Source organism: Gavia stellata, chromosome 7 (genome assembly GCF_030936135.1).
Source record: "Gavia stellata isolate bGavSte3 chromosome 7, bGavSte3.hap2, whole genome shotgun sequence".
Lineage (NCBI taxonomy): Eukaryota > Metazoa > Chordata > Aves > Gaviiformes > Gaviidae > Gavia > Gavia stellata.
Genome location: NC_082600.1, coordinates 37,772,528 through 37,799,017, shown reverse-complemented (window position 1 = coordinate 37,799,017; position 26,490 = coordinate 37,772,528). Strand labels below are relative to the sequence as shown.

The window sequence follows — 26,490 nt, the reverse complement described above, 5'->3', positions numbered from 1 at the left end:
TAAAATGTGCTGTAACTATCCATGCTTTTAGAGTTTATTACTAGATGAGTTAATTTTTTGAGGTGTAATGATGTGAAATATTTAAACAAATTTATTATACAATAAGAATTGCTTTTAGAATTGTTGCTCACATATTTAATTTCCTTTTTGTCCTTTGAGAATTTGATCAGATTAATTTTATGAACAAAAGTCAACCTTCAGATTTGTGTGTGAATCTCCAGGGCTGTGATGTTCTGTGCTAGTGACTATGAAGATAAAGAAATGATTCCTTCTCAGAAAGCATATTAATGTACAACCATTTTACAGAAGCTCTTTTAAAGGCCTTTGAGATCTCACACTTACCTGGAATAGGGCAGTACTGGGTTCTGTCCTTTGCCTTCATCACTGATAAGCTATTTACTGTTAGTCACTGAATAAAAACCGGAAATAATCTATCGGGCACAGCCCCCATCTCAGGCATTTTCTCTTGCACATGATTACACCTCTCCTGCGTGACTTAAAATGACCCATGCTCCTTTCTGTAAAAAGGCCCAAGTTAATGGAAAGGTGAAAAACGTCTGTTTTCCATCCTATATTATAGCTGGTTAGTCACAGTGCCTCTTACAAACGTCTTTAGAAAGTCTTCCAGGAAATGCTAAGCTGCAGCTATGCAAGTCCATAGGAAGAAAATCATTGCTCCCCATGGTTGACTGTTTCACACAGAGGCCATGTGGATGGCTCATGACTAGTACTCTCAGATGTGCCCCAACCTCCCCAAAGCAGGACAGTGTCTGAAAGTTTTCCTCAATACAAACTAAAAAATGGTTGTTAACAGAAACACAACCACCTGGAAATGGAAATCAGGAAATAATACACAATTTACAAATTGATACAGCAATGTCCAACTTGGCTATATGGCCTCTCTGCAATTCTCAGTCCCATTTTCTTCCTCTCTACGTAGCACTTACATAACCTTTTTCCCTACAGGAGGAGCCAAATCTAAACCTATTTTGAACTCCCTGCTGTGAATCATTCTGTTAATTGGTCTGTAACATGAAAAGCAGAATGTTGCTGCTGAGAGTGACTGAAGGGTGAAATGAGACTGAGGAGCCTTCCAAGGCTGTAAATAATTTCTTGGGAAGGAGATGAACCCGAAGATGTGTTGGCCCAAGAAAAAAAACTTTGACCAATTATTCAGAGGTCAACGGCCTCATTTTTCTAACTCGCTACTGGTATTTCCAGAAGTATTCTCTCTCTGCATGCCTCCTCCCACCCAATTTTTGTTCCTTGCCAGAGAGGTTTCCCATTCGCATTAATCTGGGAGAACAGACTGTCCCTGCAGATAGACATTTGTGAGGTCTTGAATTTTGAGGAGGGAAGCAAGCTCCCATTTGCCCTTTGATCCTTTGTACAAACCTGCTGAACTGATAAGGACACTGAAACCCTTTAGACCTGTGGGCAGTCCTAACACAGCTTCAACAATACTGTTTTTAAGCACCACTGTGCTGTGATATTTTTTAACTAGCAAAATGATAATATTGATGACATGTGAATAATGATAAGAGTGATAATTCAGCAGGTTACTCTGCTGGTTCTTGCTATTTTATTGTGACCATAAAAAGGGTTGTAGAAATAGTTGTCAGTCTATTGGATTCTGGACTAATTCTTGAAAATGCAGACAGAAGGGCTAAAAATCCAATGCAGGTGAAATTAATTAATTTACTTTTTTTAGTATTTAAAGTAATTTTACATATTTTGTATAACAGATTCATTAATCTAAGTTCATGTGAATATCAGTATTGAGAAGATGTCTATTATGCCAAGGTATAATTCATGATGATGGACGGGAATTACAGCAAAAATTATTTTCATAGTTCTCTGTATCTATCATGATTAGCCAAATTAAATGTCTATTATACATTTAGAGGCAGTTCAGCTCCATTTTTAAAAAATGGATCAATCCTGCAACTGGTAATACTTCTAAAACCTGAAACAACTTCTGAAATGCATCTGTTTTATTCGAGACTTTTTTGTTTAGCAGTCAAAATGGCCACACCGTCAAATCCGCATTAAAACCAATCAAACCTTTGTTTTGCCTGTTACTTATTCCATTTCTGCATAATTTCACATACAGAATTATAAACTGGGACTTGAAATAGCTGGAGAAACATTTTGGATTAACCCATGCTCTCCTGAAAAGAAGAATAAAAAAAGTGGTTGAACGCAACTGATTTTTTTCCTATCACCCTAGTATTAGCCCAGGAACTTTATCAAATGTACTCTTGAATTTGAGAGCAAATCCCAAGTAGTGGCCATTCATGAATATTTATACAGCACAGCAGGTCAGGAACGGGTGCTGCCCGACTTGCTCTTAAACTCGATCCACGTATCTGCTAAGGTGCACAAACACTCTCTTGATTTAACAAACAGAAAAGGAGCAATGCTAGGCTGCTGCCAGGCTTCAAGATTGTTCTGATCATTACCTGCCTTTAAAGGCTTCATACAAAATTCTTACACTTTGTTTTGCAGGTATCAGTGTGAAATATGCAAACAGCTTGTGGAAACAGTTATTGGGCTGATGTCCCTTATAAATCTGTCAGTAAGAAGAGGCTAAATCTTGCTTTTCTCTGTTTATGAATTGTAATGCCACTAGAAACCTTATGTCCTCTAACATTGTACTAGGGCAGAACATTCCTGTACACACTCCTATCGGACATGTCAGCACAATGCTCTGAAGTATTTTGGGATATCCTTGTTAGTTCCTTATGTAACTGTACGACCTCAGTTTCTGAAATCATGTCCCAAGGCACATAGCAGGACGCTAGGTACAGCTGTGTCCTATTTCATGCCACCTCCAAGAATATTGAGTTTTGGAGCACTAGCAAGGCTTGTAACAATACAAAGCAATATCTTACAAAAGAAAAATACATTAAAGAAAAAAAGAGAAAAGAAATTGTGCTCACCTGCTCACCAGCTTGGGATTCCCCTATGATAAATCGATCTCCTGGGCCATCAGCAGCTGTTAAGATGGACAATACAAATGGTAAAGGCTGAACCAAAACAAATGATGGCATTAGAAATTAAGAACAGGAGAACCAAAGAATGATCTAAGATTCAGTTCTTCAGCGTCACCATGACAAAGGTTTTGCAAACATTTTACATTTTAGGTCTTTTTAAGTTGTGTTTATTATTTTGAAAATTACAGGTTCTATAGTACTTTTAACTGAAAATTTCTGGCCAATATGGGATCAAGTAAAAGGAGGTTAGGAGGTATTACATTAATAACAAAGATTTAAGACTGTTGATGAGATTATTTTTATAAAAATGTCCACCATGAGCAAATCTTTTTCCACGTGAAACTAACACGGGGAATCACATATTTGGAAGTGTATTACGTATCTCTTTTCTAGACAACAATGGAATATTGACATTTCTAGGTTCTGTCTCTCCCTTGGAGGAAAATGTGGACAAATGCAGTGGTGACAGACTATGTAGATGACCATACAGGTCTGGCATTTTCTGAAGAGCATTAGGGCTAAGACAATGCAACTTGGACTGCCACATTAAAAGTCTGGGTTCTGTTCCTTTTTGTAATTTTAGGAGGTAGCACTGAACTAGTTACCTTATACCTTTCACTGAAGCCATTCTGAAAATTAAAAGTCAGAGATCATTGATTTAACAAACTGAAAGTCTCCAGGACTTCTAATTTAGCCAAATCTCTATTTTTTACAGGGACAACAAAGGCACCATTACTAACAATGTTTAAGCTTCTGCCTGCCTCAAAGGTCTTTCAGCAAGTTGTATTAGTGGTATTATAGGCTCTACCACAGTGTAAAGCCTGCGTGGAGCACAAACAACTCTGCCTGTCCAAGCACAGTAGGCATGCTGTCAAGACTGTTCAGACAAACTGGGTTCATACCATCACTTTTAAATATGTCTTTTTATTGATTTTAAATCTGTAACTGTCAAAAGTTGATTTCCCAGAGATGAAGTCTAATCAGTGACAACCTTCATCTTAACACCTTCTGTTTTATTTCAAAAGCCCTGAATATACAGCTAGATAACCTTATTGTATTGAGAAGAATTGCTTTCAGGAAGGATGCCCATTCAGTCTGTATAATGATTTATCACATTTGTACTCACACATCACCTGCAACTCTGCAGATGATGATCTATGGTACTTAGTCATGTTTGAAGACTAATGATTAACTTAACTTTAAAAGCCTATCAAACAGTCTAATCTATGAGCTTTAGAACAAACTCTAAGAAGTGGAAAAGGATTCTTCAACTACTTGTCTTTGAATAATGCATATAATACTACTGAATACAGTTGTCAGACCTTCACTAAAAGAAATGCACTGGGATGATCCAGCAAAGGAAGAGACAAAATTCCCTAATAGCTAAATTACTTTAAACCTGATAAAATGCTACTGAATTAGCTTTTATTTCCCCATTAGTAATGATATGGAGACAAAGTTTATAGGTGATGTACAACTGATATATCTTGAAAAAAGTGGACAAGGTTTTGAGCAGACAGGTTTATGTGACTGAAAGCTAATCCTTTATTTTTTTGTACAAAATATCCGTTAATGTAGTCAATATTATTTCTGCCTACAAGCTTTGTTTCTCACATCCCAAGCTAACAGGTCTACAAGAACAGTAAGAATAGAATAGAATAGAACAGAACAGAATATTTCGGTTGGAAGGGACCTACAACAATCATCTAGTCCAACTACCTGACCACTTCAGGGTTGACCAAAAGTTAAAGCAAATTATTAAGGGCATTGTCCAAATACCTCTTAAGCACTGACAGGCTTGGGGCATCGACCACCTCTCTCGGAAGCCTGTCAGTGTTTGACCACCCTTTCAGTAAAGAAACGCTTCCTAATGTCCAGTCTAAATCTCCCCTGGGCACAGCTCTGAACCATTCCCACCCATCCTGTCACTGGATACCTAGGAGAGGAGATCAGCCCCTCCCTCTCCACTTGCCCTCCTCGGGAAGCTGTAGAGAGCAATGAGGTCATCCCTCAGCCTTCTGTTCTCCAAGCTAGACAAAGCCAAAGTCCTTAGCTGCTCCCAATGGGACATTCTTTCCAGCCCTTTCACCTGCTTTGTTGCCCTCGTCTGGATGCATTCAAGTACCTTACTGTTACTCTATTTGAATCTACCACCAAAATTAGGGTCCTGTGCGTTGGTTCTGACAGAAGTTGTTGAAGATGGTGTTCATGATCGTTCTGCTCATTCTGTGTGTTTACTGAGATTGTACTTGTGCTTCCCCTTACCTTGTAGCAATCAGGTTGCAAGACAGCATTTACTTGATTCCATGGCCCTTGTCAGTCAGCATTCTACTCAGAGCTCCCCCTCCCAGCTCTTCTCGGTGTTCTATTACCTGTATTTCTCTGGCTACATCTGCACTTCCTTGCTGCTATTACTAGTCATTTTGATCTGCCTGTCTCTCATACACATAGACAACAGACAGCTGCAGTCAAACTCGTCTTGTAGACCTGGAATTTTATTTTTATATCAAATCCATGTGGAAGCTATTGGACTACATCCATTGCCTGGGTTTGCAGACAGTCTATTTCATGGACAGTTGCTTTCCATTGTTTCAGCTGCCAGTAACAAAAAAGATATTTTAATGTCCCTAGAAGAAAGTTGGCTGTTGTGTCCAAATTTCAACATGGTGTTATGATGATTCAACCCCTACACAATGAAATCACTACTAGTATAATGTCCAATCATATATATTTTAATTTTCCTCTATAGATATGCAAGGTGAGTATCATTAGTCTTAGTTTACAAGGGAAAAAACTGATGCAAAGAGAAGCCACTTGCTCAAAATCATGCAGCACCTAGTGGCAAAGCAGAGGATGGATTCAGGTCTCCTGGGAAACAACTCACTGCTTGCTCTGTAAAGTCACACTACTCATTTATATACAGCAACTGCAATAATTTCAAAGTAAAAATTAGTTTTTCTTTTGAGGTGCCTCCATAAGAGTACATTCTGATATCTATTTTTGAAAATTCTCTAATGCAATCATAAAATAATTCACAAATAGGAAGCTAGATCTGTGACAGTTTAACAAAGTAACAGGTACGTAAGAAATTCTTGATTAAACAAACAACAGAGGAATAGATGAATAATCTGTCATTCAGAAACATATGATCTGTTACTCTCCTGAATTGTTTCTGTTTCCAAGAAACTCACTAGCAACATAGGTGCATGTCTGTGAGTACACATGGATGTACATTTGCTCGTGTACATATGTATCCACTTAAAAGATCTGAATTCTACTTTATGGTCTTCCTTCAAGACAGCTGCATTCTACATAACTGTGACTTCAGCAATGATCTGAATCAAATCTCAACCAAAATAACCATTGCTGGATTCAAAATGGGTGAATTAACACGTTATAAAGTGGTTTTACAGACACTATACCGCATGTCTACAAAGTGGGTGTTTACCTCTGACAGCGTAGCCATCTTTTACTGATGCTGGAAATGGTGGTAGATTATCTTTTGCATATACATCTTGAGCAAGGACTCGGCCCATTCCATCTAGAAAAGAGAAAAGACCATGATCCGTGTCATTACAGCTAGTGAAAGGGAAAAAAAAAGTGAACAGCAGTGTGCTCTGGTGGATGAAATATATGTATATGTGACATGAATAGATCTCTCAGGTTTTTGATCTCTGCCTCTACATAAATGAAAAAAGACTGGAGTCTGAAAGTACTGATGAAAGATTAGTTCAGCAAGTCTCTGTTCCTGGGTGTGGTGAAATTGTTGACAGTAGGTCCAAATGCCAAGTATCCAAACCCAGAGGTAACAGCTCTGATATAGAATATGACAGAAAAAAACAAGCATTTGTTTCTTCAGGACAAGTTTTTCCCCCGAAATCTCTTAAAAATACATACTTCCCTGTATTTAATTTTTTTTTAAAAAAGTTATTTTTTTAAAAGCTTTTAAAACAACATCTCCAAAGTGAATACTGTGTGTAGATGGTGAGAAGTGATAGACTGAGCCCAGAGAACTCAACATGAACAGTAATGATGGACAAGTCTCCACAAATTGACAAAGAAGTTTTGCAATAGATTAGCTTTGCCTAATTGCTGAAAGCATTTCTGCTTAATGGAGGGTGAGTGCACATAAGTGTCAGGATTATTTATGTAAATTTACGCTGTTATGGTTCTAAATATTTTAATAGCTGTTTCAAACATACTCTTTCCCTTCACTTAGCAACTATGACTGATGAGTTGTAATTTGGCTCTGCCTCCCTGTAGAGACTGATACGAATTACTTCACCCTCAGTCAAGTGTGCATTACTTGTTTGCTTTTATAGCGCCAGCAAAAGCTTTTTTTTTGGTATGATGTGGAACAGAGTGGAAAATATGTATCTTACCCCTTCATACAGTGGGAGCATGAGAAAGAAGATTTATTACATGTGTGATTAGATGGACTGGGAAGGGGCACATGGGTCAGAACTACTGAGATCGGCTTGATTCCAGTATGTCCAAGTAGAAGAAATCTCATAATAGAGGCCACTGCTCTCAGGAGTGCGTTGTGGCACAGGAAGGCAATATCCAGGTGCAAGTATGAAGGAATGAGAGGATGCATGAATACTTCTCACAGGAGAATTTGTGGGGATTTGTACTTTATAGATTATGATCTTTCAGACATGCCAAAAAAGAGAGAATACATAAAGTGTGTTTCTTGTTTTACAGATAGGGAAATTGATGTGGTTCTGGATTTGCTGGGAAGGCAGAAGACCTAACATTGCATACTAAATGGATAGGTTTTGTTAAAAGGTGCACCTACTGGATTTAAAAATGTCCAGCTCCTGTGAAGTGGTATTATAATGGAGATTATATTTTACTTATTAACCCAAAGTGATTTAGTTAGTAATTAATTATAATAACTATAACATCATTGTGCTCGCATCCATATGTATCGACTTTCAGCCTGAGGTGAATATTTATGTTGCATTTTTGAAATAGGTATTGCCATGAAAATGCTGATAAAACCTGTTAAAGCAATTAGAACACCACCTTTGTGATGGCTATTAATATGTCTGTGCATCACTGTGTATCACTGTCTGTGATACACAATATAGAAGTTATTAGAAAACTCACGAAAGCTTGTACACTCGCACTGAAAAAAGAATGCAGACACAGACATTTAAATTATAGCATAGAAAAGGCATAGTAAAAGCACCCTCTGTTCACAGACGCACAAAATCTCATACAAAAGTGAAGCTTCTAATTTTAGCAGGCATGTTGTGTCTTCATTTTACTTCTTGTCTGCATGCAAAATCACACCAATTAGAGCAAAGTTGAACAGTATGTTCCTGGCATTCTGCCATGCAATTTTTGAAGGGAATAAATGGCCAGCCGTAGAGGGAATGAATTTCATTAAGGGGAGAAAAATGTAAGAATTATTTGCTGAAGCCTTAGGCATTTAAAATGAAGCAAGTCACCAACCAAAGGACAATCTGAAGTACCTGTGTACTCTCCTTTATTTCAGCAATTATTTTAGAAATACGCTGTTTGACCTTATTTTGATTAATTGTAATTCAAAAAAGATGTTCTGAAATATTTTAATGTCATCAAACTGCACCTTGTGAGGCCCACAGCTTTCTGATTCTAACACAAAATAGAGAATTACATTGAACTCACTTCTCAAATTTGGGTATTTTCTAAAGCTTAGCTGGTGAAACTGGTACAGTTCTGTGAAGAATTTTGATTTCTCAGGGTATTGGTACTGTGATAAAGCAGAGGGACAGGTATTGTACTAAAGGTGATGGACTTGCTTCCATTTTGTAAATATTGCCCTGGTAGCACTTCAGCGTGATATGAAAAGGCAACGCTATCAAAATAATCTGCTAGTTCAACATGAGTAAGCAGTGGAAAAAACATCCAAGCTCTACAGAAGTGACAGGGCTTTTGGACTAGTTCAGAAAAACCGCTCCGTTCTGAGGCTTAAGCCCATAAAGTGTGGACTGCCTCTGCTTTGTGCTTTTAGTATCAATTAAATTTCTGCCTCTTCTAAGTTTCAGAAAAATAATCATTATCATGCCGTCTAAAAACTTAGCTTAATATACCCAGGGAGCAGTGTTCAGGTAACTGCATTTAGCTGGAATAACAGGCTAACTGGGGGCTTCATACCAGATACTGACAATGGCAGGTGGGAAATATGCGTCAGATGCCTTTGGTTTATGGCACTTCTGTAAAATGTTTTAGGACCGTCCTTTTTTTTTTTTTAACATGGAAGAGGCTAAATGATCTATACAGGCACTGAGCAATACACTTACCAATGTGAAAGTCATGTTTCAAAAGATAACTTTACTCATCCTCCCCCTTATGTCAGGAGAGAATAGATTTGAGAGACTACCGCGTGCCTTGACTTAATCAAGAATGAAGTCAGGACTGTACCAGCTACTTGTACAGAGTGACATACAGCAGCTTTGTGAGTATGAATCCTATGTAATATGTTTAGTGATGCAAATAGATCAGGTTAAAATTAATTAGGTAATCTGTTCATGAAATAAATAGCAATCCTAGAACTTTAAACATTTTACTTTCCTTACAGAGAAATTGTGCTCCTGAAAGATAATTTTCAGGAGCTCAGTGTTAATTCAAGACACAAAACCACACAGAAAACAAACACAGCACAATAGTGCTTTTCTGAGTAGAGTTAGTTAGGCTTCAGACCTCCAGGACTACATTTTTATTATCTCCTGAAATTACAGATATATTAGCTGAAAAATAAATGAATACATAACTCAACAAAAAACTGGTTCTTAATTAATTGCATTCTTCAAAATCAACGTTTTTACCAAACTAAAATATACATATGCACACGCATGCGCACACACACACGTATATATGCCTATACAAAAAAATGCTATATATTTGTCTGTATAACACTACAGTCATCACTTAAGAGTTTCTGAAAATGAGATTCCACTTTGAGATTTATATCTGTAGATTAAGAGAATTGAATTTCCAGTACCACAGACACAGATGTGTTCTTCAGGATGTCTCCTAAAGGCTGAATCCTGAAATGTCATACTATGTACTAAGAAATCTTACAGTGCTAAAATGAGCGTACACTTGTTGAAAAATGAATTGTGAGATACAATTTTGCGCTACAGTGCAAAAATACAAAGGAACATGTCTTTGTTAATATTTTCACTGTTGGTACAATTATGTGAATATTAAGCGAAGAATATATCTCTACAGCTGATAATCTTACCAGGTATCTAACTCTTTTATTTTGGGTGGGAAGGAAGAGGGTCATAACTGAAGTGTCTCAGCAGACTCAGAACATTATTTTTTAAAGAATAACAGTGCCAGTATGTTCCAAACTTAGAATCAGCCTGAATTTGATGTCAGTAATCAGGTAATACCATGAGGAAAATGAAATATCAACTAAGATATTATAAAGTATATTAGAATATCTTCTCTTACCTTCATAGCATATTCCCATGTAGTGGAATAAGAACAGAAACTATCAAATTGCCTTTTTAACAAAGTAGAGTATATAAAACTCTATAGAGAATATAAGCATCTAGCTGAGACCAATTACCTGCATTCTATCTCTGTAAGGACATTTTGAAGAGCATGTAGTCTGAATAGAATCACTCTGTTATTGGTATAGTAACATTATCAGTATTGACACAAAACTGTTACTTAGTCCATATTTTGAACCGTTTTATAATATTAAAATAAATTTCATGCTGAAAGCTTGTCCAAAGCATGTTGCAGCAGGAAATTATATATACTGTAATTTTGCCTGATTTCACCATAGTTCTAATGAATAAGTTTACAATCAAATATATGAAAAGGCTGCTACCTACTGTTGATATAAATATGTTTGCACAAAGACTGGTGTATACATAGAAATAGGTGGCGATGTTATTATATATATCAACATACATGTAGCATGTGAGGATTATGCTTATTCTCTGTCTACTGAGAAGAATATTTTTAGCCACATTTTATTAACTTCTAGGGAAAATACAGCTTCTGTCCAGAAACACAATGGCAGCAACACAGAAGTGTTGTGAAACAGTATGAAAGTTTTCATCCAGAAGTATAAAAGATAGAGAGATGGAGAAAAATGAAAATAAAGATAAAAGGACAAGAGAATAAGACATATTTATAGAATCAAGGATAAAAAAGAGAAAAATAACAGCTTATCAATTCTTGGTTTTCCCTATAATCAATGCAACCCAAATTCAAAAACTTATTTCTTCACTTAGGTTTGCACTAGATGTTTAAAAAATCAGAACTATTTTTATGTAAAAAAGAATAATAATGCTACAGTACCTTATATAGCAAAACAAACATATGCTGTGCTTATTTTTCAGGGAGGTATGTGCCAGACTTTTATCCTTTATTTCAGAAGTTCAGTGTCATATACATAGCATCTATCTGGACTAAATGTACCTAATACTGTGGGTCATCATATTGTCCACAAAGGGCTGTCTTAGCAAGGACATTTAACTGACAGCTATCCAAAAAGATCTAAGAACTATGCTCTGACATTTATGCCTTAACGCCTTCTTCTAATCTGCACACCATTATGAAACTGCAGGGTGTAATATGCATATTCCTTGTTGATCCAGTATTGGTGCTGTTCTGAATGCAGGATATGCAGCATCTTCTCAAGAGATCCGTTTCCTGCTACCAAGGCACAGGGGAGTGCTGATCTCCCCTTGGAGCGACTAAACACACAGGTGTGATTCTATGCATAGTCTGCTAAATCAGTATGTCAATATGAAGACATCTTAAAGGTTTGTGGCAGCACAAAGATTTGGTGAGAGCATGAAAACTTTGAACTTTCAAGCCAGAAGACAGAATATCCCATTCAGAAATCATTTGTACCTCTCTGCTATTTGGAGTCCACCAATGTCCTAAATGTTTTGCCTCTTGAGGCTCCTGGTTCCACTATCTCTTCGCTCACCACCTCACCGTTGGACAATCTGGAGGAATCCCTGGAGGAGGTTTCCTCTTCCCTACCGACTTTAGGATTACTTGTCAGAATGCTTCCTGTCATGGTTTTGTTCTGTGCCAAGAGCACTCTCCCAGATAATGCCCAGGCTTGGTGTAAGGGATAGCAGAAGCAAGGGAGTCACCTAATAGGCATTATGAACACACTATTTCAGGAGGGAGGATAGTTTAGCTGAATAAACATGAGAGGTGCTCTGCTAATTCCTTTTAAGGCCAGAAAATGGCTTCACCTATCCCTATTTATTTACGAGTGTAGACACGGTCACAAGGTCTGACATTTTGCCTGCTGTTTGGTGCCTTTTAAGACAGCCTCACTGTATAAATCAATAACAGTTACCCTTGATTATAAAGTCTCAATAAATCAAACATTAAATGCAAGTAAGTGTCAGAAAAGGATCAAATGTAGTGGTAGAGTAGAAAGGGAATTATGTTGCATTTACGAGAAAAGGTGGCAAACTCTGGACTGACTAGTAGGCCAAGCAGGATCTGGGAAAACAGACTGAGACGAATTGTTAAAGATATAGACATGGAAAAAAGTGACCTGGAATCAATAATCACTTTGATTTGATCATTAATCTCAGATTGGAAAGGGGGTTTAGTGAGAATCTCCCACACTAAGAGAACAGAGTGAATGATCACAGTACAACTTGGAGCTACTTGGCATCTACAAATGTCCAGTGTTAAATCAACAACTGAGGCAAATTGTGGTTTCTATGTTTTAGCTTTGTTGCATATAACACAGACCAGAAGAAAATTCTTTTATATATTTAACTAGAGTTCCATTACAGGTTCCTTCAGGGAGCTCAATCAACATTCTCCTGACTGAAAGGAGACTTCTGCTCCTGTTACTGGCATTTCCTACAGCAGTTTCTCCTGGAGAAGGTACTGTCTCGGACATCTTACAACATTAATAAAAGAGCAAGTGCTGAAGAAGGTTGTAAAATAAGGAAATAACCACCCTAATCCTCATGAAGAATCCAACTTAAAATACCTCTGTAATTGATGATTTCTGTTCCAAGCACTGGGGTCATCTCCAGAACTGTGATGAAGGCCTTGTCCATAGATGTCAATGGGAATGGAGACATGCGGTGTCTTCTTGCTACCTTGGTAATGTCAACAGCACTGTGACCTGCAACAAGAGGGCACCAAATTTATGTATGCTACAATGTGTAGATGTAGACAGTGATGTTCATTTAAACCACTTTACTGAAATTAATCCGGCACTTTGGGGTAAATTAAATTAGTTAGTTATCACTATTGAGCATTTATGTCAGACACTGGGAAGGCACTGTGTTCAACTAGAATCAAAAGAAAGGCTTAAAACAAAATGCAATTACACAATTGAAAAAGTTCACGAAAGTGTATATCCGTACTTGTCAGGAAAAGCATACTAGAAGTCTTGATGAGCATAAAAGGATCCATTAATCAGAAATAGAAACCTTTCAAGATGATGCAGTATTTTACACTGAGGATGACAATCTGAGGCTAACTCTGTTCTGTGAACTATGAACTCGGGACGATTCACTCCTCATTTGGTTCTCCACAAACCCATCTCAATATGCTATGTGCAGTGCACAGATAAAACACAAAAATGGACACTGTCCCAGTGACTTTGCAATCCAAGAGTGCGATGGGAGTCAAAAGGTTTGCAAGGAGTATAGAGGGAAGCACAATGAAATCATTGGACAGTCAGGACAGTAGACAATGTTTCCAGCTAGCGGGCAATCCTACCCATTGTCAAGATTTTGTACCACCATAGCAAAGTGATGTTTAAATGTGTAATTTGAGTGAAGGTAGTAGGATAGAATAATGGAAGTTTACTTTTCCCAAGTATGAGGGACAGGTTGGGAGAAAATACGACAAAAGTTGTTTGAAAATGAAGCTGGCAGCATGTTTGATTTCTGGATACTTACTGATAGAGTTAACAAGGGGACAACAAGCTTTGAAGGATTTTGAAAGTGAAGATACGCAACTGAAGAGAGGGAACTACTGCAGGAATACATAAACAAGAGTAACAGATACAAACCAAAAGATTAAGAAAATTACATTTGTAGAATATCTTGAATGGATTTGCCTAGAACAAGAAGGTATTTATGAGAGCCAAAATGGATGATGTTCTATATGTAATACGTAATGATATTCCTAAAACTACACAAATTACAGTAAGATAGCATTAACAAATAATAGAAACTAATTTTTTAATTACATGATTTTGCTTTGCAGTAGCTACCTAAATATCCCATTTGCTGCTGCACATGCCTTCACATTCTGGAAAAAAACAGATTATCGCTTTAAGTGTAGTCTTCTAATAAAAAATAACTACAAAAGAATAAAACAATCATGCAATCTAAGTTTTTCCTTCAGAAGAGAGGGTCGCTTAATCAATCTGTATATACAAAACTTCTTTCAGCACTGACACATGCTTGTCTCTCTACGTGTGAGATTGTTCACTAATTTATTTCTTGCCGTTAACACAGTAACTATCTTTAAGGGGAAGAAGTAGAGACAAATAAAACTGCCATCTAATTGCAATCCCAAGAAAGATTCTGGAAGAAATTATTTGAACAATCTCTTTGCATTTCAAAGATGACATGATGATAAAAGGAGGCACTGCAAATTTGTCAAGCACAAATAATTTCTAACTGACTTAATTCCTTTCCTTAACATAGCAGTCGGCATATTGAGGAAGAGAGAAACAGCTGATGAGATATATTTTAACTGTATTGAGACTTTTCACACTCTTAAACATGACTTTCTCATAAGTAAACTAGGGAGAAATGATCCAAATTACACTATTGTAAGGTAAAAGTGTAACTAGTGGAAAAACTGCATTCCTGGATTTAACAACAGGGATGTCCCTAGCAAGCTTACATTTTCCATTATTATGCCTGTATTTTGTTAGCAACCTCATAAAAATGAGGAAAAGGAAAGGAAAGCATTTGCGAGACACAGTCAAACTTCCCATACCCTTCTCTGCATAGAGAAAGAAACCCTGCTTAGCAGCGTCATAATTCCCGCAGGTGCAGCAGATTCCACACAGTATGTGTTAAAAACTTTTTCCTGACTGTATAAATTAAGAAACTATTTTCTTAAAAGGAAAAGTTGGAAAAAATGAAGGAAGATGCTAGGAAAAAATACGTCATGGCGGTGAAAGCTGGGGGAATTGTGTGGTAGCAAACAACCTTTATGCTACAGCCATTAGGTTTGTTTATGTTTTACTGCTACCTGAAATTCACTGCTCGCTAATTCAGAAACTAACATTTGACCTCTTTAACACTTAAAATGTGAATGAATTCAGAGGCTTCGAATGCTTTAAATGGTGTGCAGAGTACTACTTTCAGATTCAGAACTCTGTGCCTAATACACGTCATTTGCTTAAGTCAAAGGTTCTGTTAAAATCTACTGAGAAATGCATTCTTCAACACAGTTTTTTTGAAAAGAGATAAAATCCCCTCATCTCTGACAACTTTGTTCCAACACCAAAAGTAACACCCGTTATTTCTGCAAGAGAAGCCAAGAAAATACATACTCAAAAATAGAGCCCCTTCAGGTTTAACACTAGCATGAATAACCTTAATGAAGAAAGGAAGAAAGACGCATGTGTAACTACTAACCCTTCTCTCTCCCTATTTCTTCCTACAAACAAATGCTAACTCTTCTTTTAGAGGTATCATACATTTAAACAGACACGCAGACAAATAAATAATGATTTTTTTAAATTCTAAAATTACTAAGTGGTACTTTTTAATTACAAGTAAATGACATTAAACAACTCCTTAGACCTTCCCAAGTTTTCACTAATGTCAAATGTCAGATGGCTCTAAAAATAACTACTTACATAAAGCAACATTTTGTATGACAAAATAATCCTCTAGCTTTGAAGCAGCTAAGTGAATTGGTTGCATAAGGAAGATATTCCTGACAGCCTTCTCTCTTATCACTAAAACAACTTCCTATTCCTGTTGTTATATATGTATATACATATGGTGGATCAAATTTTTTACTAGGAAAGAGTGCCATAAAACAAAGGAAAGGAGTTGTGCAAATAAGAACAGGTCATTTGGACCAAATCTGAGTTCTTAACCTTTGCATTTTTTGGTTTGGTTTGGTAATCCAACATGTTTCATGTTCAGGTATGAAAATAAAAATCATATATATTCAACTTGAGAATTTCCATTTTCATTGTCTTTGAGTGTTGATTCTTTTTGCCCATAAAACTTACACACACATGATCATTTACAACAGTACATCACCACAAACAACACAGACCTTCATGTCATTAGAAGAACAACTTGGAAGAAAAAATTAAAAGGCAACTATCCATAAACACATGACACTATGAGCTATTTACACTTCTATTTTCTCTTTGGACTGAATTTCATTGTCTTAAGTTATTAAATTTCTTCTGCAAATCCACTTATGTCCCAACCATATGCTTCTCTTCTCATCTGGCTATCATTTGCTGTCTTCTGAGCAGTCTTAGTTTCTCAATAGAGCTATGAAGTTTCAGTACTTACTTGCTCTGAGGATGTTCTCCTTGCTGCTGCACCTAGACTGGACCTGCAGAGAGAGCACAGAGCCTATGAGCTACAGAAGTTGACAAGAATGCAAAATACAGAGATATAATGGGCAAGCTCCTGGGATCTAAGACAGAGGCTGTACATATTTTCAGCAACATTCTTACATATTCTACATGACATAAGAATATTTAAGCAGAAGGGTAGTAGCTGATGGTCAGAATCTGATACAAGCAATTTGATTCCACCCATCCCCCATAAGAAACAAGATGGCCTAAGGACAGTAATAGAGTAGAATCAAAGAACACAGTGGTTAAAATTATGTGCTAAGCTCCAGTTTTAAACCGAAAATCCACATTTTCTTATACAATTGTAATTACAGTAACTTTGAGTCTAGGTCCTGTTTCACAATTAGACAAAATACTACCATAACTATATTATCATGACCTGCTTTAAAATGCTATTATTGATATTTTCAGGTATTATAGAAAGAGTTTAAAGTGCTCAATTTAGATTGTGTTGATTCTGAGGGTATTTAATAAGACTTCTTTGCAATCGTATAAGCAACTCACAATTGTATAAACAGCTCCTGGCTGGAGCCAGATAAATTTACTCAGTTGTTTCTGTTTGGTTAAAAGAAATGCTATGTTTGGTATGAATTTTACAGTGCAATTCCACTTTAAAAAGTAACTGTGTGAGAACGACAACTGGTTTCTCAACAAATCCTCTTCCTAGATGCTTAGCTGCCACTGTGCTATTCCAGATACATTAGTCTGACTCCAGGGAAACTGGAGGATTCGTATTAGTCTAATATTCTAGTAACACTGGATATTTAGAGTTCCACCTGTTTACAATGGAGATTTTATAAAGAATTGTTATTTGAAGAGTATCAGTCCTGTAAACACAACACAGTTTAAACTTTATCTATACTGAAGCATCAGCTCTTGTTAATTCTTCCCAGGTTTGGAAACATAGCATGTTGTATAGTAACAGCGAAGTTGCGAGTTTTTAGATGAACTAATTTGAACTGCAGTTTATCTTCTGGCAGGTCAGCGGACTGCACTGGTAACACTTGAATAAAAAGCTTTTTGTGTGGCCAAAACCCCAGCTAAAGTAAACTTCACAGGAAGACAAACCACTGAGAGAGTATGAACAGAATTCTTCTCTTTTTTATTTTATTGACAAATGTATTGCTACATTTCAGCAAGAGGACTAATAAAGTAAAACCGTGTACACATAGTGAAAGAAGTGGAATAGCACAGGTGACGCTGAGGGTGTAATTTCCCTGCAGAACACTTGTCTCTGCTGAAAAAGCGGAGTGAATCCAGGTTATCTTTCAGATTACAGTTTCAATTTGCAGTTACAGAAAAATGGCCTAGAAAGTGAGTATGTATGATCTAACAACTGATGAAGAATGGTCCACACTCAACCCCCAAAAAGCTGTTGTCAGAAAGGAACAACCATTTAAGGCTGAAACCCAGCTGTGCCCCAACTTCTAAACCTCTTTCTTCTGTTCCACAGCAGCTTGCCCCAAATGTATATTCACATAAAAAAATTGGATTCTACAGCGCAACACAGTCTACTTATTGTAATGGAATAACTTATGGAAGTAATGTTGCAACTTAGAGTGGGTTATGGTGTCCTTCCCTGAAAAAAACTGTTGTTTAAAAAAACCCCAAAAAACAGAAAAAAACCAAACCCTCCCTCCTTCCCACCAAAAATACTACACAAGAAAACTGCAAACAAAATATTAATGATGCCCAAATTTGGCCCAGAGTTGTTTTACCAGATTTCAAAGGCATGACATGAACTCTCTTTGAAGACATAAATATTTACCTGTAATTTACCAAAGGACAATTCTGGACCAAAAAGATGGTATAATGGTAGGAAAGAAAGTACCAAAGAGAGAGAGGCACAGATAGAGAGAGAAAGAAGCAGGATGGACGTGGCAAGGCAGAAGATGGTGTGTGCAAAAGTAGACATGGGCCTATGTACGTAAGACTACTGCTTAAAATGGAAGAGGCTCTCTTATTTCTCACTGAAAACCATATGAAAAGAGAAAACGAAGAATGGGCCTGCTGCAAAATAACCAAGCGATTCAGCAAACTGTGGAATGAAACTCAGTGAGACAACATAGTCCTAAAGAAAAAGGCAAAAAACCAAAAATACAAAACACAAACATTTGAAACAATCTACTAAAACAAACTAAGTAAAATATGTGATCCAAAGGACACAGATAAAAGCTATTAGAGAAGGAGGAAAAATGTTAGCAGACAAAGACAGTGCTAAAGAAGTAAAATGGAAGTCAAGAGAGTCTTCAACAAAGTGGAGGAACAGAAGGAGCCCAAACCCATAGCGCAAAGCAATGTTTGCGAATGGAAAACAGCTCCTTTGAGCAGTAATAGTTACTCTCGAGTTGTAGCCTCTATTCCTCCTCAGTTCATCTTTAAGCCCTTCCAACCTATAGTGGAGCTAGTGTATGGACAAAAACAAGAGATTTATAATGAACAGAGCAGCTGAGATTTGCAGATCAAATCTTCTAATACAAAAAAACGTGCTGACAAAGTTTTGCTCTTACAGTGTCCAAATGACAATGGTAACAAGACAGCTGGCTTCACACGCAGCCTCTTACAGGTAACTTTTTAAATTCTGTGCACACAGAGGACTTTAAATTTACTTTTTGACTTCTTACACCCAGCCTACAGTTTCCATGTTATCACTCACCTGATGGGCAACATATGCAGTATGAGAAATAATTTGCTTCCCACAAATTTTAAAAGCAGCTGTGGAAGAGGAATCCATGATAATAAAATAAAAGGCTTGATCAGCTAGACTTGATCGTTTCCCAACCTATGCTCACAGCTGCAGAATACAAACCATGTTTTAACATAACTGACATCAAAATTAGTTATTACATAATACTTCTGTTTGTTTAATATGAATTGCACATTGATATCCTAAATGCTAGTTTTAAACAAAACTGCAGTAAAAATTATTTTTAATAAAACCCACCAGTTTTCTAACATATACAGTTTTAGCAGCAATGGAGCTTTGTATAAATGGGGTCATGTGCTTTCAGTGCCTTTCATCATATTCATTATTTGTATGCTTTACTACTTTGTTATTTGTGACGTTTACGAAAAATTGATATTCTTTTCACAGCTACTGCTAAGTAAAGTATCCATATTACATTGCATATAGTACCATGACTGACCAGGGCAAATGATTAGTAGTATTATTTACTATAATTCTTCTCATTCACAGGTAGTTACAGAAATAACAACCTATGGCTGTCTCTCCTTTCACAGGGAAAGTAGAGATTTATTCTTTGTCCATTCTACAGCCTCTTGGCTCACAATGTACCTTGGCAGAAGATACAGTGGGCTACCAGCCAGTACCATTCCCCTGTGTAGTTCAGGCAGAATGTAACCAAACCCAAAGCATTCAATTCACATTACTCTGGTTTTTAAGCAAACTGGATTTTACATTCTTTAAGATATAATTTCATCAGGCTGGAATGCAGAGTAAGCTTTCTCCCATAGGCTGAAGTAGTAAATAGAATGTCAAATAAAGTACTCAAAAATAAATTAAGGGAATGGTAAAATAAAGAGTCCTGCTGACAATTTCTATCTATCAATCATGATTGGTCTGAAAAATGAAATCGATGACTGTACTAAATTGGATTAATTTAAATCTACATGATATGTTTTGCTGCAAATAAAAATCAGTCCACAAAAATTTTTTTACAAGAAAAATAGAAAAAGACACAAAGAAAAGTTCATGCTACAAGTGAAAAATTCATGTGAAAAAGAAAGAAAAAAGAAAATTGAAAAACTCTTTAACACTTTACCATGACTGTTAGGAATGGTTAGAGAAATTACTTACCTTTTTAAAGTCATAACAAGATTAGCACAGAGTATTAAGTCAGCTCTTCATTATGGGAGGTACAATTAAAAGCCATTGGTTATAATAAAACAAATTGCTACACAAAGATGAAGAGTTTCCAGCCCAATATGAAAAGCTAACTCTTATGGGAGTACATTTCAACTCAATTTTACAGCATGAAGAACAATTCAGAACAACGACATCAAAACAGGAGTTACCACCAACAGAAAGAGCCCCTTGCTCAGGGACACAGAGCCTGTAGGAGGCTAATCCATAATCTTTATCATTTATGGGAAAGCACATTGCTCCACTTTTAGGAAAGCATGCAGAATGTGGAACCACCAGCAGAAACCCAAACATACATACAGACACAGAGGACTAAGGTACAGCAAAGGGAATGAGTTTGCCAAGCTGTAATGAAGGAAGCAGGGTATGCAAAGCACAGCAGCCGTTAACAATTTAAGAAATCTAACTGTCTCATAAACACCGGGCAGGCCTCTTTATGAGGTGTTGTACCTACTACAACTTACTGTCGGTGAGAAAGTGCATAACTCATATAACCTCTCCTTGAAACTTCAGCAGTTTTATGAAGACAATTTATTCTGTGTGATGTGGGAAAGTATGCTGCTGCTGTTTTCTTCTACATGCGATTTATTAGTAATTACATGATCTGAGTTCTGTACATTATACTCTGTGCACATGCCATTTGAATGGTCTCCCAAATACTTCCCTGCTTTAAATAAATTTCAAATCACACATGATCTGATTTATAACTGTAGGGGTTTGCATGGTGTCTCTTGCCTAAAATATATTTTCCCCTCCTAAAAGTGGGGATACATTAATCAGTATCTGTAAATAAATACATAAAATAAAACTAAACCATGAATAACAATGTCTCAAACTGGTGTAATAATACTATAAAAATTGATTTGGCCTGTTGTTCTAAGCAATATACATAAGGTTAAACTAGGAGCAAACTGAAAAATGTAACGAAATACATTGGTTGGTTTCATTAAAAAATTGGTTTAAATCTAATCTGAAGAACAGAGACAATTGCTTTGATTGAATTAATATGGAATATAAAAATGAGGCGGTTAAAAAAATTTCACAGGAAAAGTATATCTGGAATTGCGTACTTCAGAAAACATTTAACAAAGTATTTGAGGATTAAATAATCCTAATACAAGATACAATTGTCCTATTTCAGGAATGCATTCCTATTGAAACAGCACTTTTACACTGAGCTGAATATGCAAGGTCCTAAGAGTATGCTTTATGGCCATCTGAATTAGGACTAAAGTCAGTTCAAAACTACAGAATAATTTTTTCTTGTTACACTGAGAACACCTCTGAAAGGGAAAGGAAAAGGAAAGTGAACTGAAGGAATCTGACAGCAGCAGACATTACTCATAAACATATTTTTAAAAAGGAGCAGCACTGTTGGTGGGATTCATCTCACCAAAATTTAAATAGGAATAATGTAGTATTCTACACACAGAATTACTCATTTGGAGTCAGTGGGAAGAAATAAGCAAAAAGTCATTTGAAGGCAAAATCATTTTAGGAGCAGATTTTTACCACTTAGTAAGTGTTATGCTTGGTAGACTGGACACTGAACAAAAGTAATCTTCAAATCTTGAATATGCCTTTATGTCTTCATCCATATATTATTGAGTTCTCTTTTCTAAGGTTTTTCCTAGTCACCTACACTTTACATAAAGATATATTTAATTTTGATCATTGTTTGCCAGTAGACTACGAACACACATGCACATGGAATTTTATGGTCAGATTATGGTTCATCCTAACTACTGTTCAAACAGGACGGTGGAAGTGGACTGATGAATACACCGCAGAAACATGAGGGCTGACTTGGTTCCTTTCACAGGAGCAGTATAAAAAACCCCCATATTATCCAATATTTGGAACAAAATGAAATGAAAAGGCAAAGGGCAGTTTTCTGGGATGGAAGTAAGATGCTGATTAGTCATTGTCTCTCAACAGAAATTGACCTTGTCCTGGAGATGCAAAATCAATACATTTATTACTAGAATAGGGTTCAAACAAAACCTTACACATCAACTAAAATTGCAAGCTGAACACCTCATTGAATGAGAAAACAGGAAGAACTATGATACATACAGCAAAAAAGGAGATAAAATAGTAAACTGCTGCTCAGAAAGCTAATGGGAAAGCAAACTTGCTACTACAAACTGGCAGCATAGGCTTGATAGTTGAGAATAAAAAGAGTCAAAGAGAAAGAAAGTGGGTTTTGTTTCTTCACAGGAATTTTAGTGAAACATTTACATTTGTATGAGAAAAAAATATGAGCTGGATTTTGTGTTCTTAAGAGTATGGGACAGCATACAGATATGCTGTGTGAGTAACACTTGGAAGGCAGCATGTTTCTGTGGTATTTCAGGGGCTGTTCAGGGCTTATTCAAGATCATACTGGTTTTGTTCAGAGAAGCAGTATTAATTATAAGACCCAAATATGGAGAGGATACGCATCTTGTGTAAGCTAAAGCCCTTATTAAACCAAGACATAAAAATTTTTGCCAAATAATTTGTGCACAACCTCCAACAGGTATTTCTAACCTGTGCTAACTGGATCTAAGTGGGATTTGTAAGACACAAGAAATCTCTAGGAACACTGCACTTGGGAAAATAAAATATTCTACTACTTGTATTCTTAGCTGCGAACAAGATCTTTTATTTGTTTGAATGAAAATCTTAAACAAACCCCAAATGCTCTGGAAATATTCTCCAGTTCGAGAAGTAGGTAGTGTAAATAAAGGCAGAGAGAATAAATATTCTTTCCAAAGAGATACAAGAGAAAGAGGTTCTTGTTGTCCGCCACAGAAATGGGATTTATTTGCCTATTTTCATACAATCTCACACCCTGGCAATTTGATTGATGAATCACTTATCCTTACAAGTATAAGCTAGATGTCGGAGTTATATCCTATCTGACCAGCTTTAAGACTTTTTAAACTCCTTGTCCATCCCAGTTCAACCAGCTTTTTAAGCTGCTGTCAATCAGATGGACTAAAAATACATAAGTGATGTATAGAAATTTTTGTCCTCAAGCACACCATAAATTACTCTCTAACCCTTGACATACACTAATGATGTTGACATTTTTAAAGGTTTCATTTCTATTACAAATATTTTGCTTTTAAATAAAACTTCAATTATGTTCACATTTCTATTTCTTGACTCAGCAACAGCCAATTGCAACGCAGCATTAAAACAACAAAATTTCCACATTACTGCAAAAAATGGAGACTATTTTTCTTGAATGATGTGACTCTCAAAATCAGAATTTTAAAATAAATTCTTCATTCAAATACAGTCAAGCAAAATTGGCAAGTTGAAGCGAAACACAACATTTAGGAACTATCAGATTAATGTTATGTGTGCAACTCTCATTTTTCCTTTGACATGCAGGCATTATGATTTCATCATAATTATTTTCAGCAGGGCTTCTGCATGAGACAAGATAAGGCTATTTCATTTTAATCTCCCTGTTCAAAAACTAGTTTCATGTTTTACTTACTGAACATTATCCAAACTCTCTTCTTAATGGGGAATTATTTAGTTCTTTATAGATTTCTCTGTTGTGCCCGGTTCTACAATATAAAACGTCCTAATACACATGAAGGAATTTATTTTTACAAAAGCTTTGTGAAGCAGAGGGATAACTTGATTTTACAAACGGGAAACTGAGACCCAGAGACATCTAGACTAGATTTAACTTGACATGCCTACGGCTGGATTACAGAATGCAAAGCCCCTCAGCTGTCATTTATTTCAACTGCATTTGGAGTGCTCAGCATATGTGAACATCATTCAGTATGTGTCTCAAGGACACACAGAAAATGAGTACCCCTGAAAATGGTGTAAGAAGTTTTTCCAGCATGAAACATGAAGTTTGCATTAATATGGAGACAGAAAATGCAATATAGTCTGCCTTTGTACCCATTCAGGGCCTTCTGCTACAGCATCGTGTTAGCACGATAGCAGACAGCTACGTCTCCTGAACTGAAAGCAGGATAGCTGTAGTCACCATTCACCCCATCTGCTACAACTGGGAAACAAAATTCAGTTTTCTTAGTATCTAGTTATTGTCAATATCTGAATAAATGTTGGTGGGGAAGGGACAGAGGCCTGTTTGGAACTTTTAGCTTCTGCTGCTTTTGTTCCTACCCGGTCCAAGGCCTAGGGGCCTCCACCCCTTTGATCCAAGGTCTGTGGGAGCAAAAAAGCATCTCTCCATTGACCTTCAAAGGATCTCGAATCAAACTTGTAATTGCGAACAAAGCCTGCAACCCATGTTTCACGCTTACCATCTTGTCTTCCTGGAAGCTGACTACACAGGTAACATTCCTTGCATTTCTATGTTAAAAGAATATGAACGCAGGAAAACAGGAACAACAAAACCAAAACAATAAGCTTCAAAAGCCACCAACCAACTGACCAGTGAACCTTCAGGCCTAAAGAGTCAACAAAAGGCCATCACCCAATTTCTTGGGTTTTTAAAGTTAAATTTCAGCTTTTTCCATTGGTGTTTGCCAGCAATTTTGGTTGGAGATTTTTATAGTTATTATCATTCTAAAGCGAATGGTTGGACTACTTTTTTTAGTTATATGAGCAGGAACAAATCATACGTTTCCCCATGTGGTTTGATCAGAATTTCTGCACTTGCGTAACTCCAAAGTAGTTGATTTTAGTTAAGCTTAACATTTTTATTTGAGCTAGAAGCATCAAATTTGAAGGGCCTCAAGTACAAGAGCAAAAACTAGTAAACACAGGTAACAATATTCTTATATATGGTGTATATTATAGTCACTGATGTATACTGTATTCAGACTTCTACACTTTCTAGTATAAAAATGAATAAAGCTCTTTTAAGTTAAGATTCAAACTAGGGAGCAACAACTCTAAGGAAAAGAAAGCTTCATTCTGTGAATCCATCTGAGCAGTAAATATCAGTACAGTGAACTTACTGTATGAAGAGCTAGGTTTCTGCCTTTGAGTTGAGCCAGAAACACAGACTATATTCCTGAGGTGAATCCTTAAAGTGAAATCAGAATCAACATGGATGAATAACAAGATGACTTCAGAGGGTTCATAAGCTGTGGAATGGAGAGGCTGGAATCGAGCAAACGCTGCACTGAGAACTCTACTGTCAAACCCAAGTTAGAAATTATTTTTGAAAGTGATCAGAAATACAAACGCAGGAAGAGGATTTGCATTTAGGATTTTGCTTTGAGCCTCAAAGGCTCAAAAAGAGAACATTCCTTTAGTGCTGTCTTGAATTTGGCAGTCTGGATTGCAAGGTCCAGCACAACGACAACCACCAGCCTCCCCACAGCAGTTATGTGCCTGGGAACAGAATAGTGATTTGGCTGCGATTCTAGCAGAACTGAATCTTGGAAATCCATAGATTTCTCCCCTCCAGCTCTTAAATGAAAAAATTTATGGTAATTATGCTTAGCAAAAAACCTTGTTTCCATGTTACAAAAGTGCATCTGAAAAACTGGAAAAACAGGAAGATAATATAGAGAGCACTGATGGGAACCCACTGATATTTGAGCTGTACGTTACTGATACTGACACTGCTGTGTATATCTAATTTGATTTCCATGTGTTAAAATAGACAATGTCCACTAGAGATACATATAAATTAGATCACACGTATGGCATTTTACATCAGCAGTTACTCCAAAAGCAGTAATAGCAATGTAATAGAAGCTTTGATCTACTTGATTTATTACTATTTCAGACTCTAGACTAATTTTCCATAGATTCTATTACTGAATCTGACTCTGAAGAGTTAGATTGCTTTGGGAGCTGAACCTAGAGAGCAGTTGCACCGAGTGTTACTACTAGTGTAACAGAATACAAACTAATGTCTGGCTTCTCAAACAAACTGGTTTAAGTAGTAAAACCCAAACAAATAAATACTAAATGTTGTATGCTGGTGAGCAGCTTGCTACTGGATTTAAAAAGAAAACAGTGGTTGTCTAGAAAAGAAATCTCACAACTACATCTAATCAAGCCAGTTTTGATGCCATACAGTCCAAGGTATGGTA

The 26,490-nt window shown here is 36.6% G+C and overlaps 1 protein-coding gene across 8 annotated transcripts in view; it reads right to left on the bottom strand.

Annotated features, from left to right (window-relative positions):
• The window catches only part of GPHN (gephyrin), a 301,131-nt gene that overhangs the window by 37,888 nt on the left and 236,753 nt on the right, over positions 1-26,490 (bottom strand). For 6 of the 8 annotated variants that reach the window (XM_059820021.1, XM_059820014.1, XM_059820015.1 and 3 more), the window contains 4 exons: positions 16,508-16,550; positions 12,982-13,119; positions 6,445-6,537; positions 2,943-2,998 (listed from right to left, as the gene is read on the bottom strand). In XM_059820021.1, coding sequence (XP_059676004.1) covers positions 2,943-2,998; positions 6,445-6,537; positions 12,982-13,119; positions 16,508-16,550 — 330 coding nt within the window. Of the gene's footprint in view, positions 1-2,942; positions 2,999-6,444; positions 6,538-12,981; positions 13,120-16,507; positions 16,551-18,916; positions 18,980-26,490 lie in introns of all 8 variants that reach the window. The other 2 variants (XM_059820017.1, XM_059820016.1) reach the window with 1 other exon arrangement.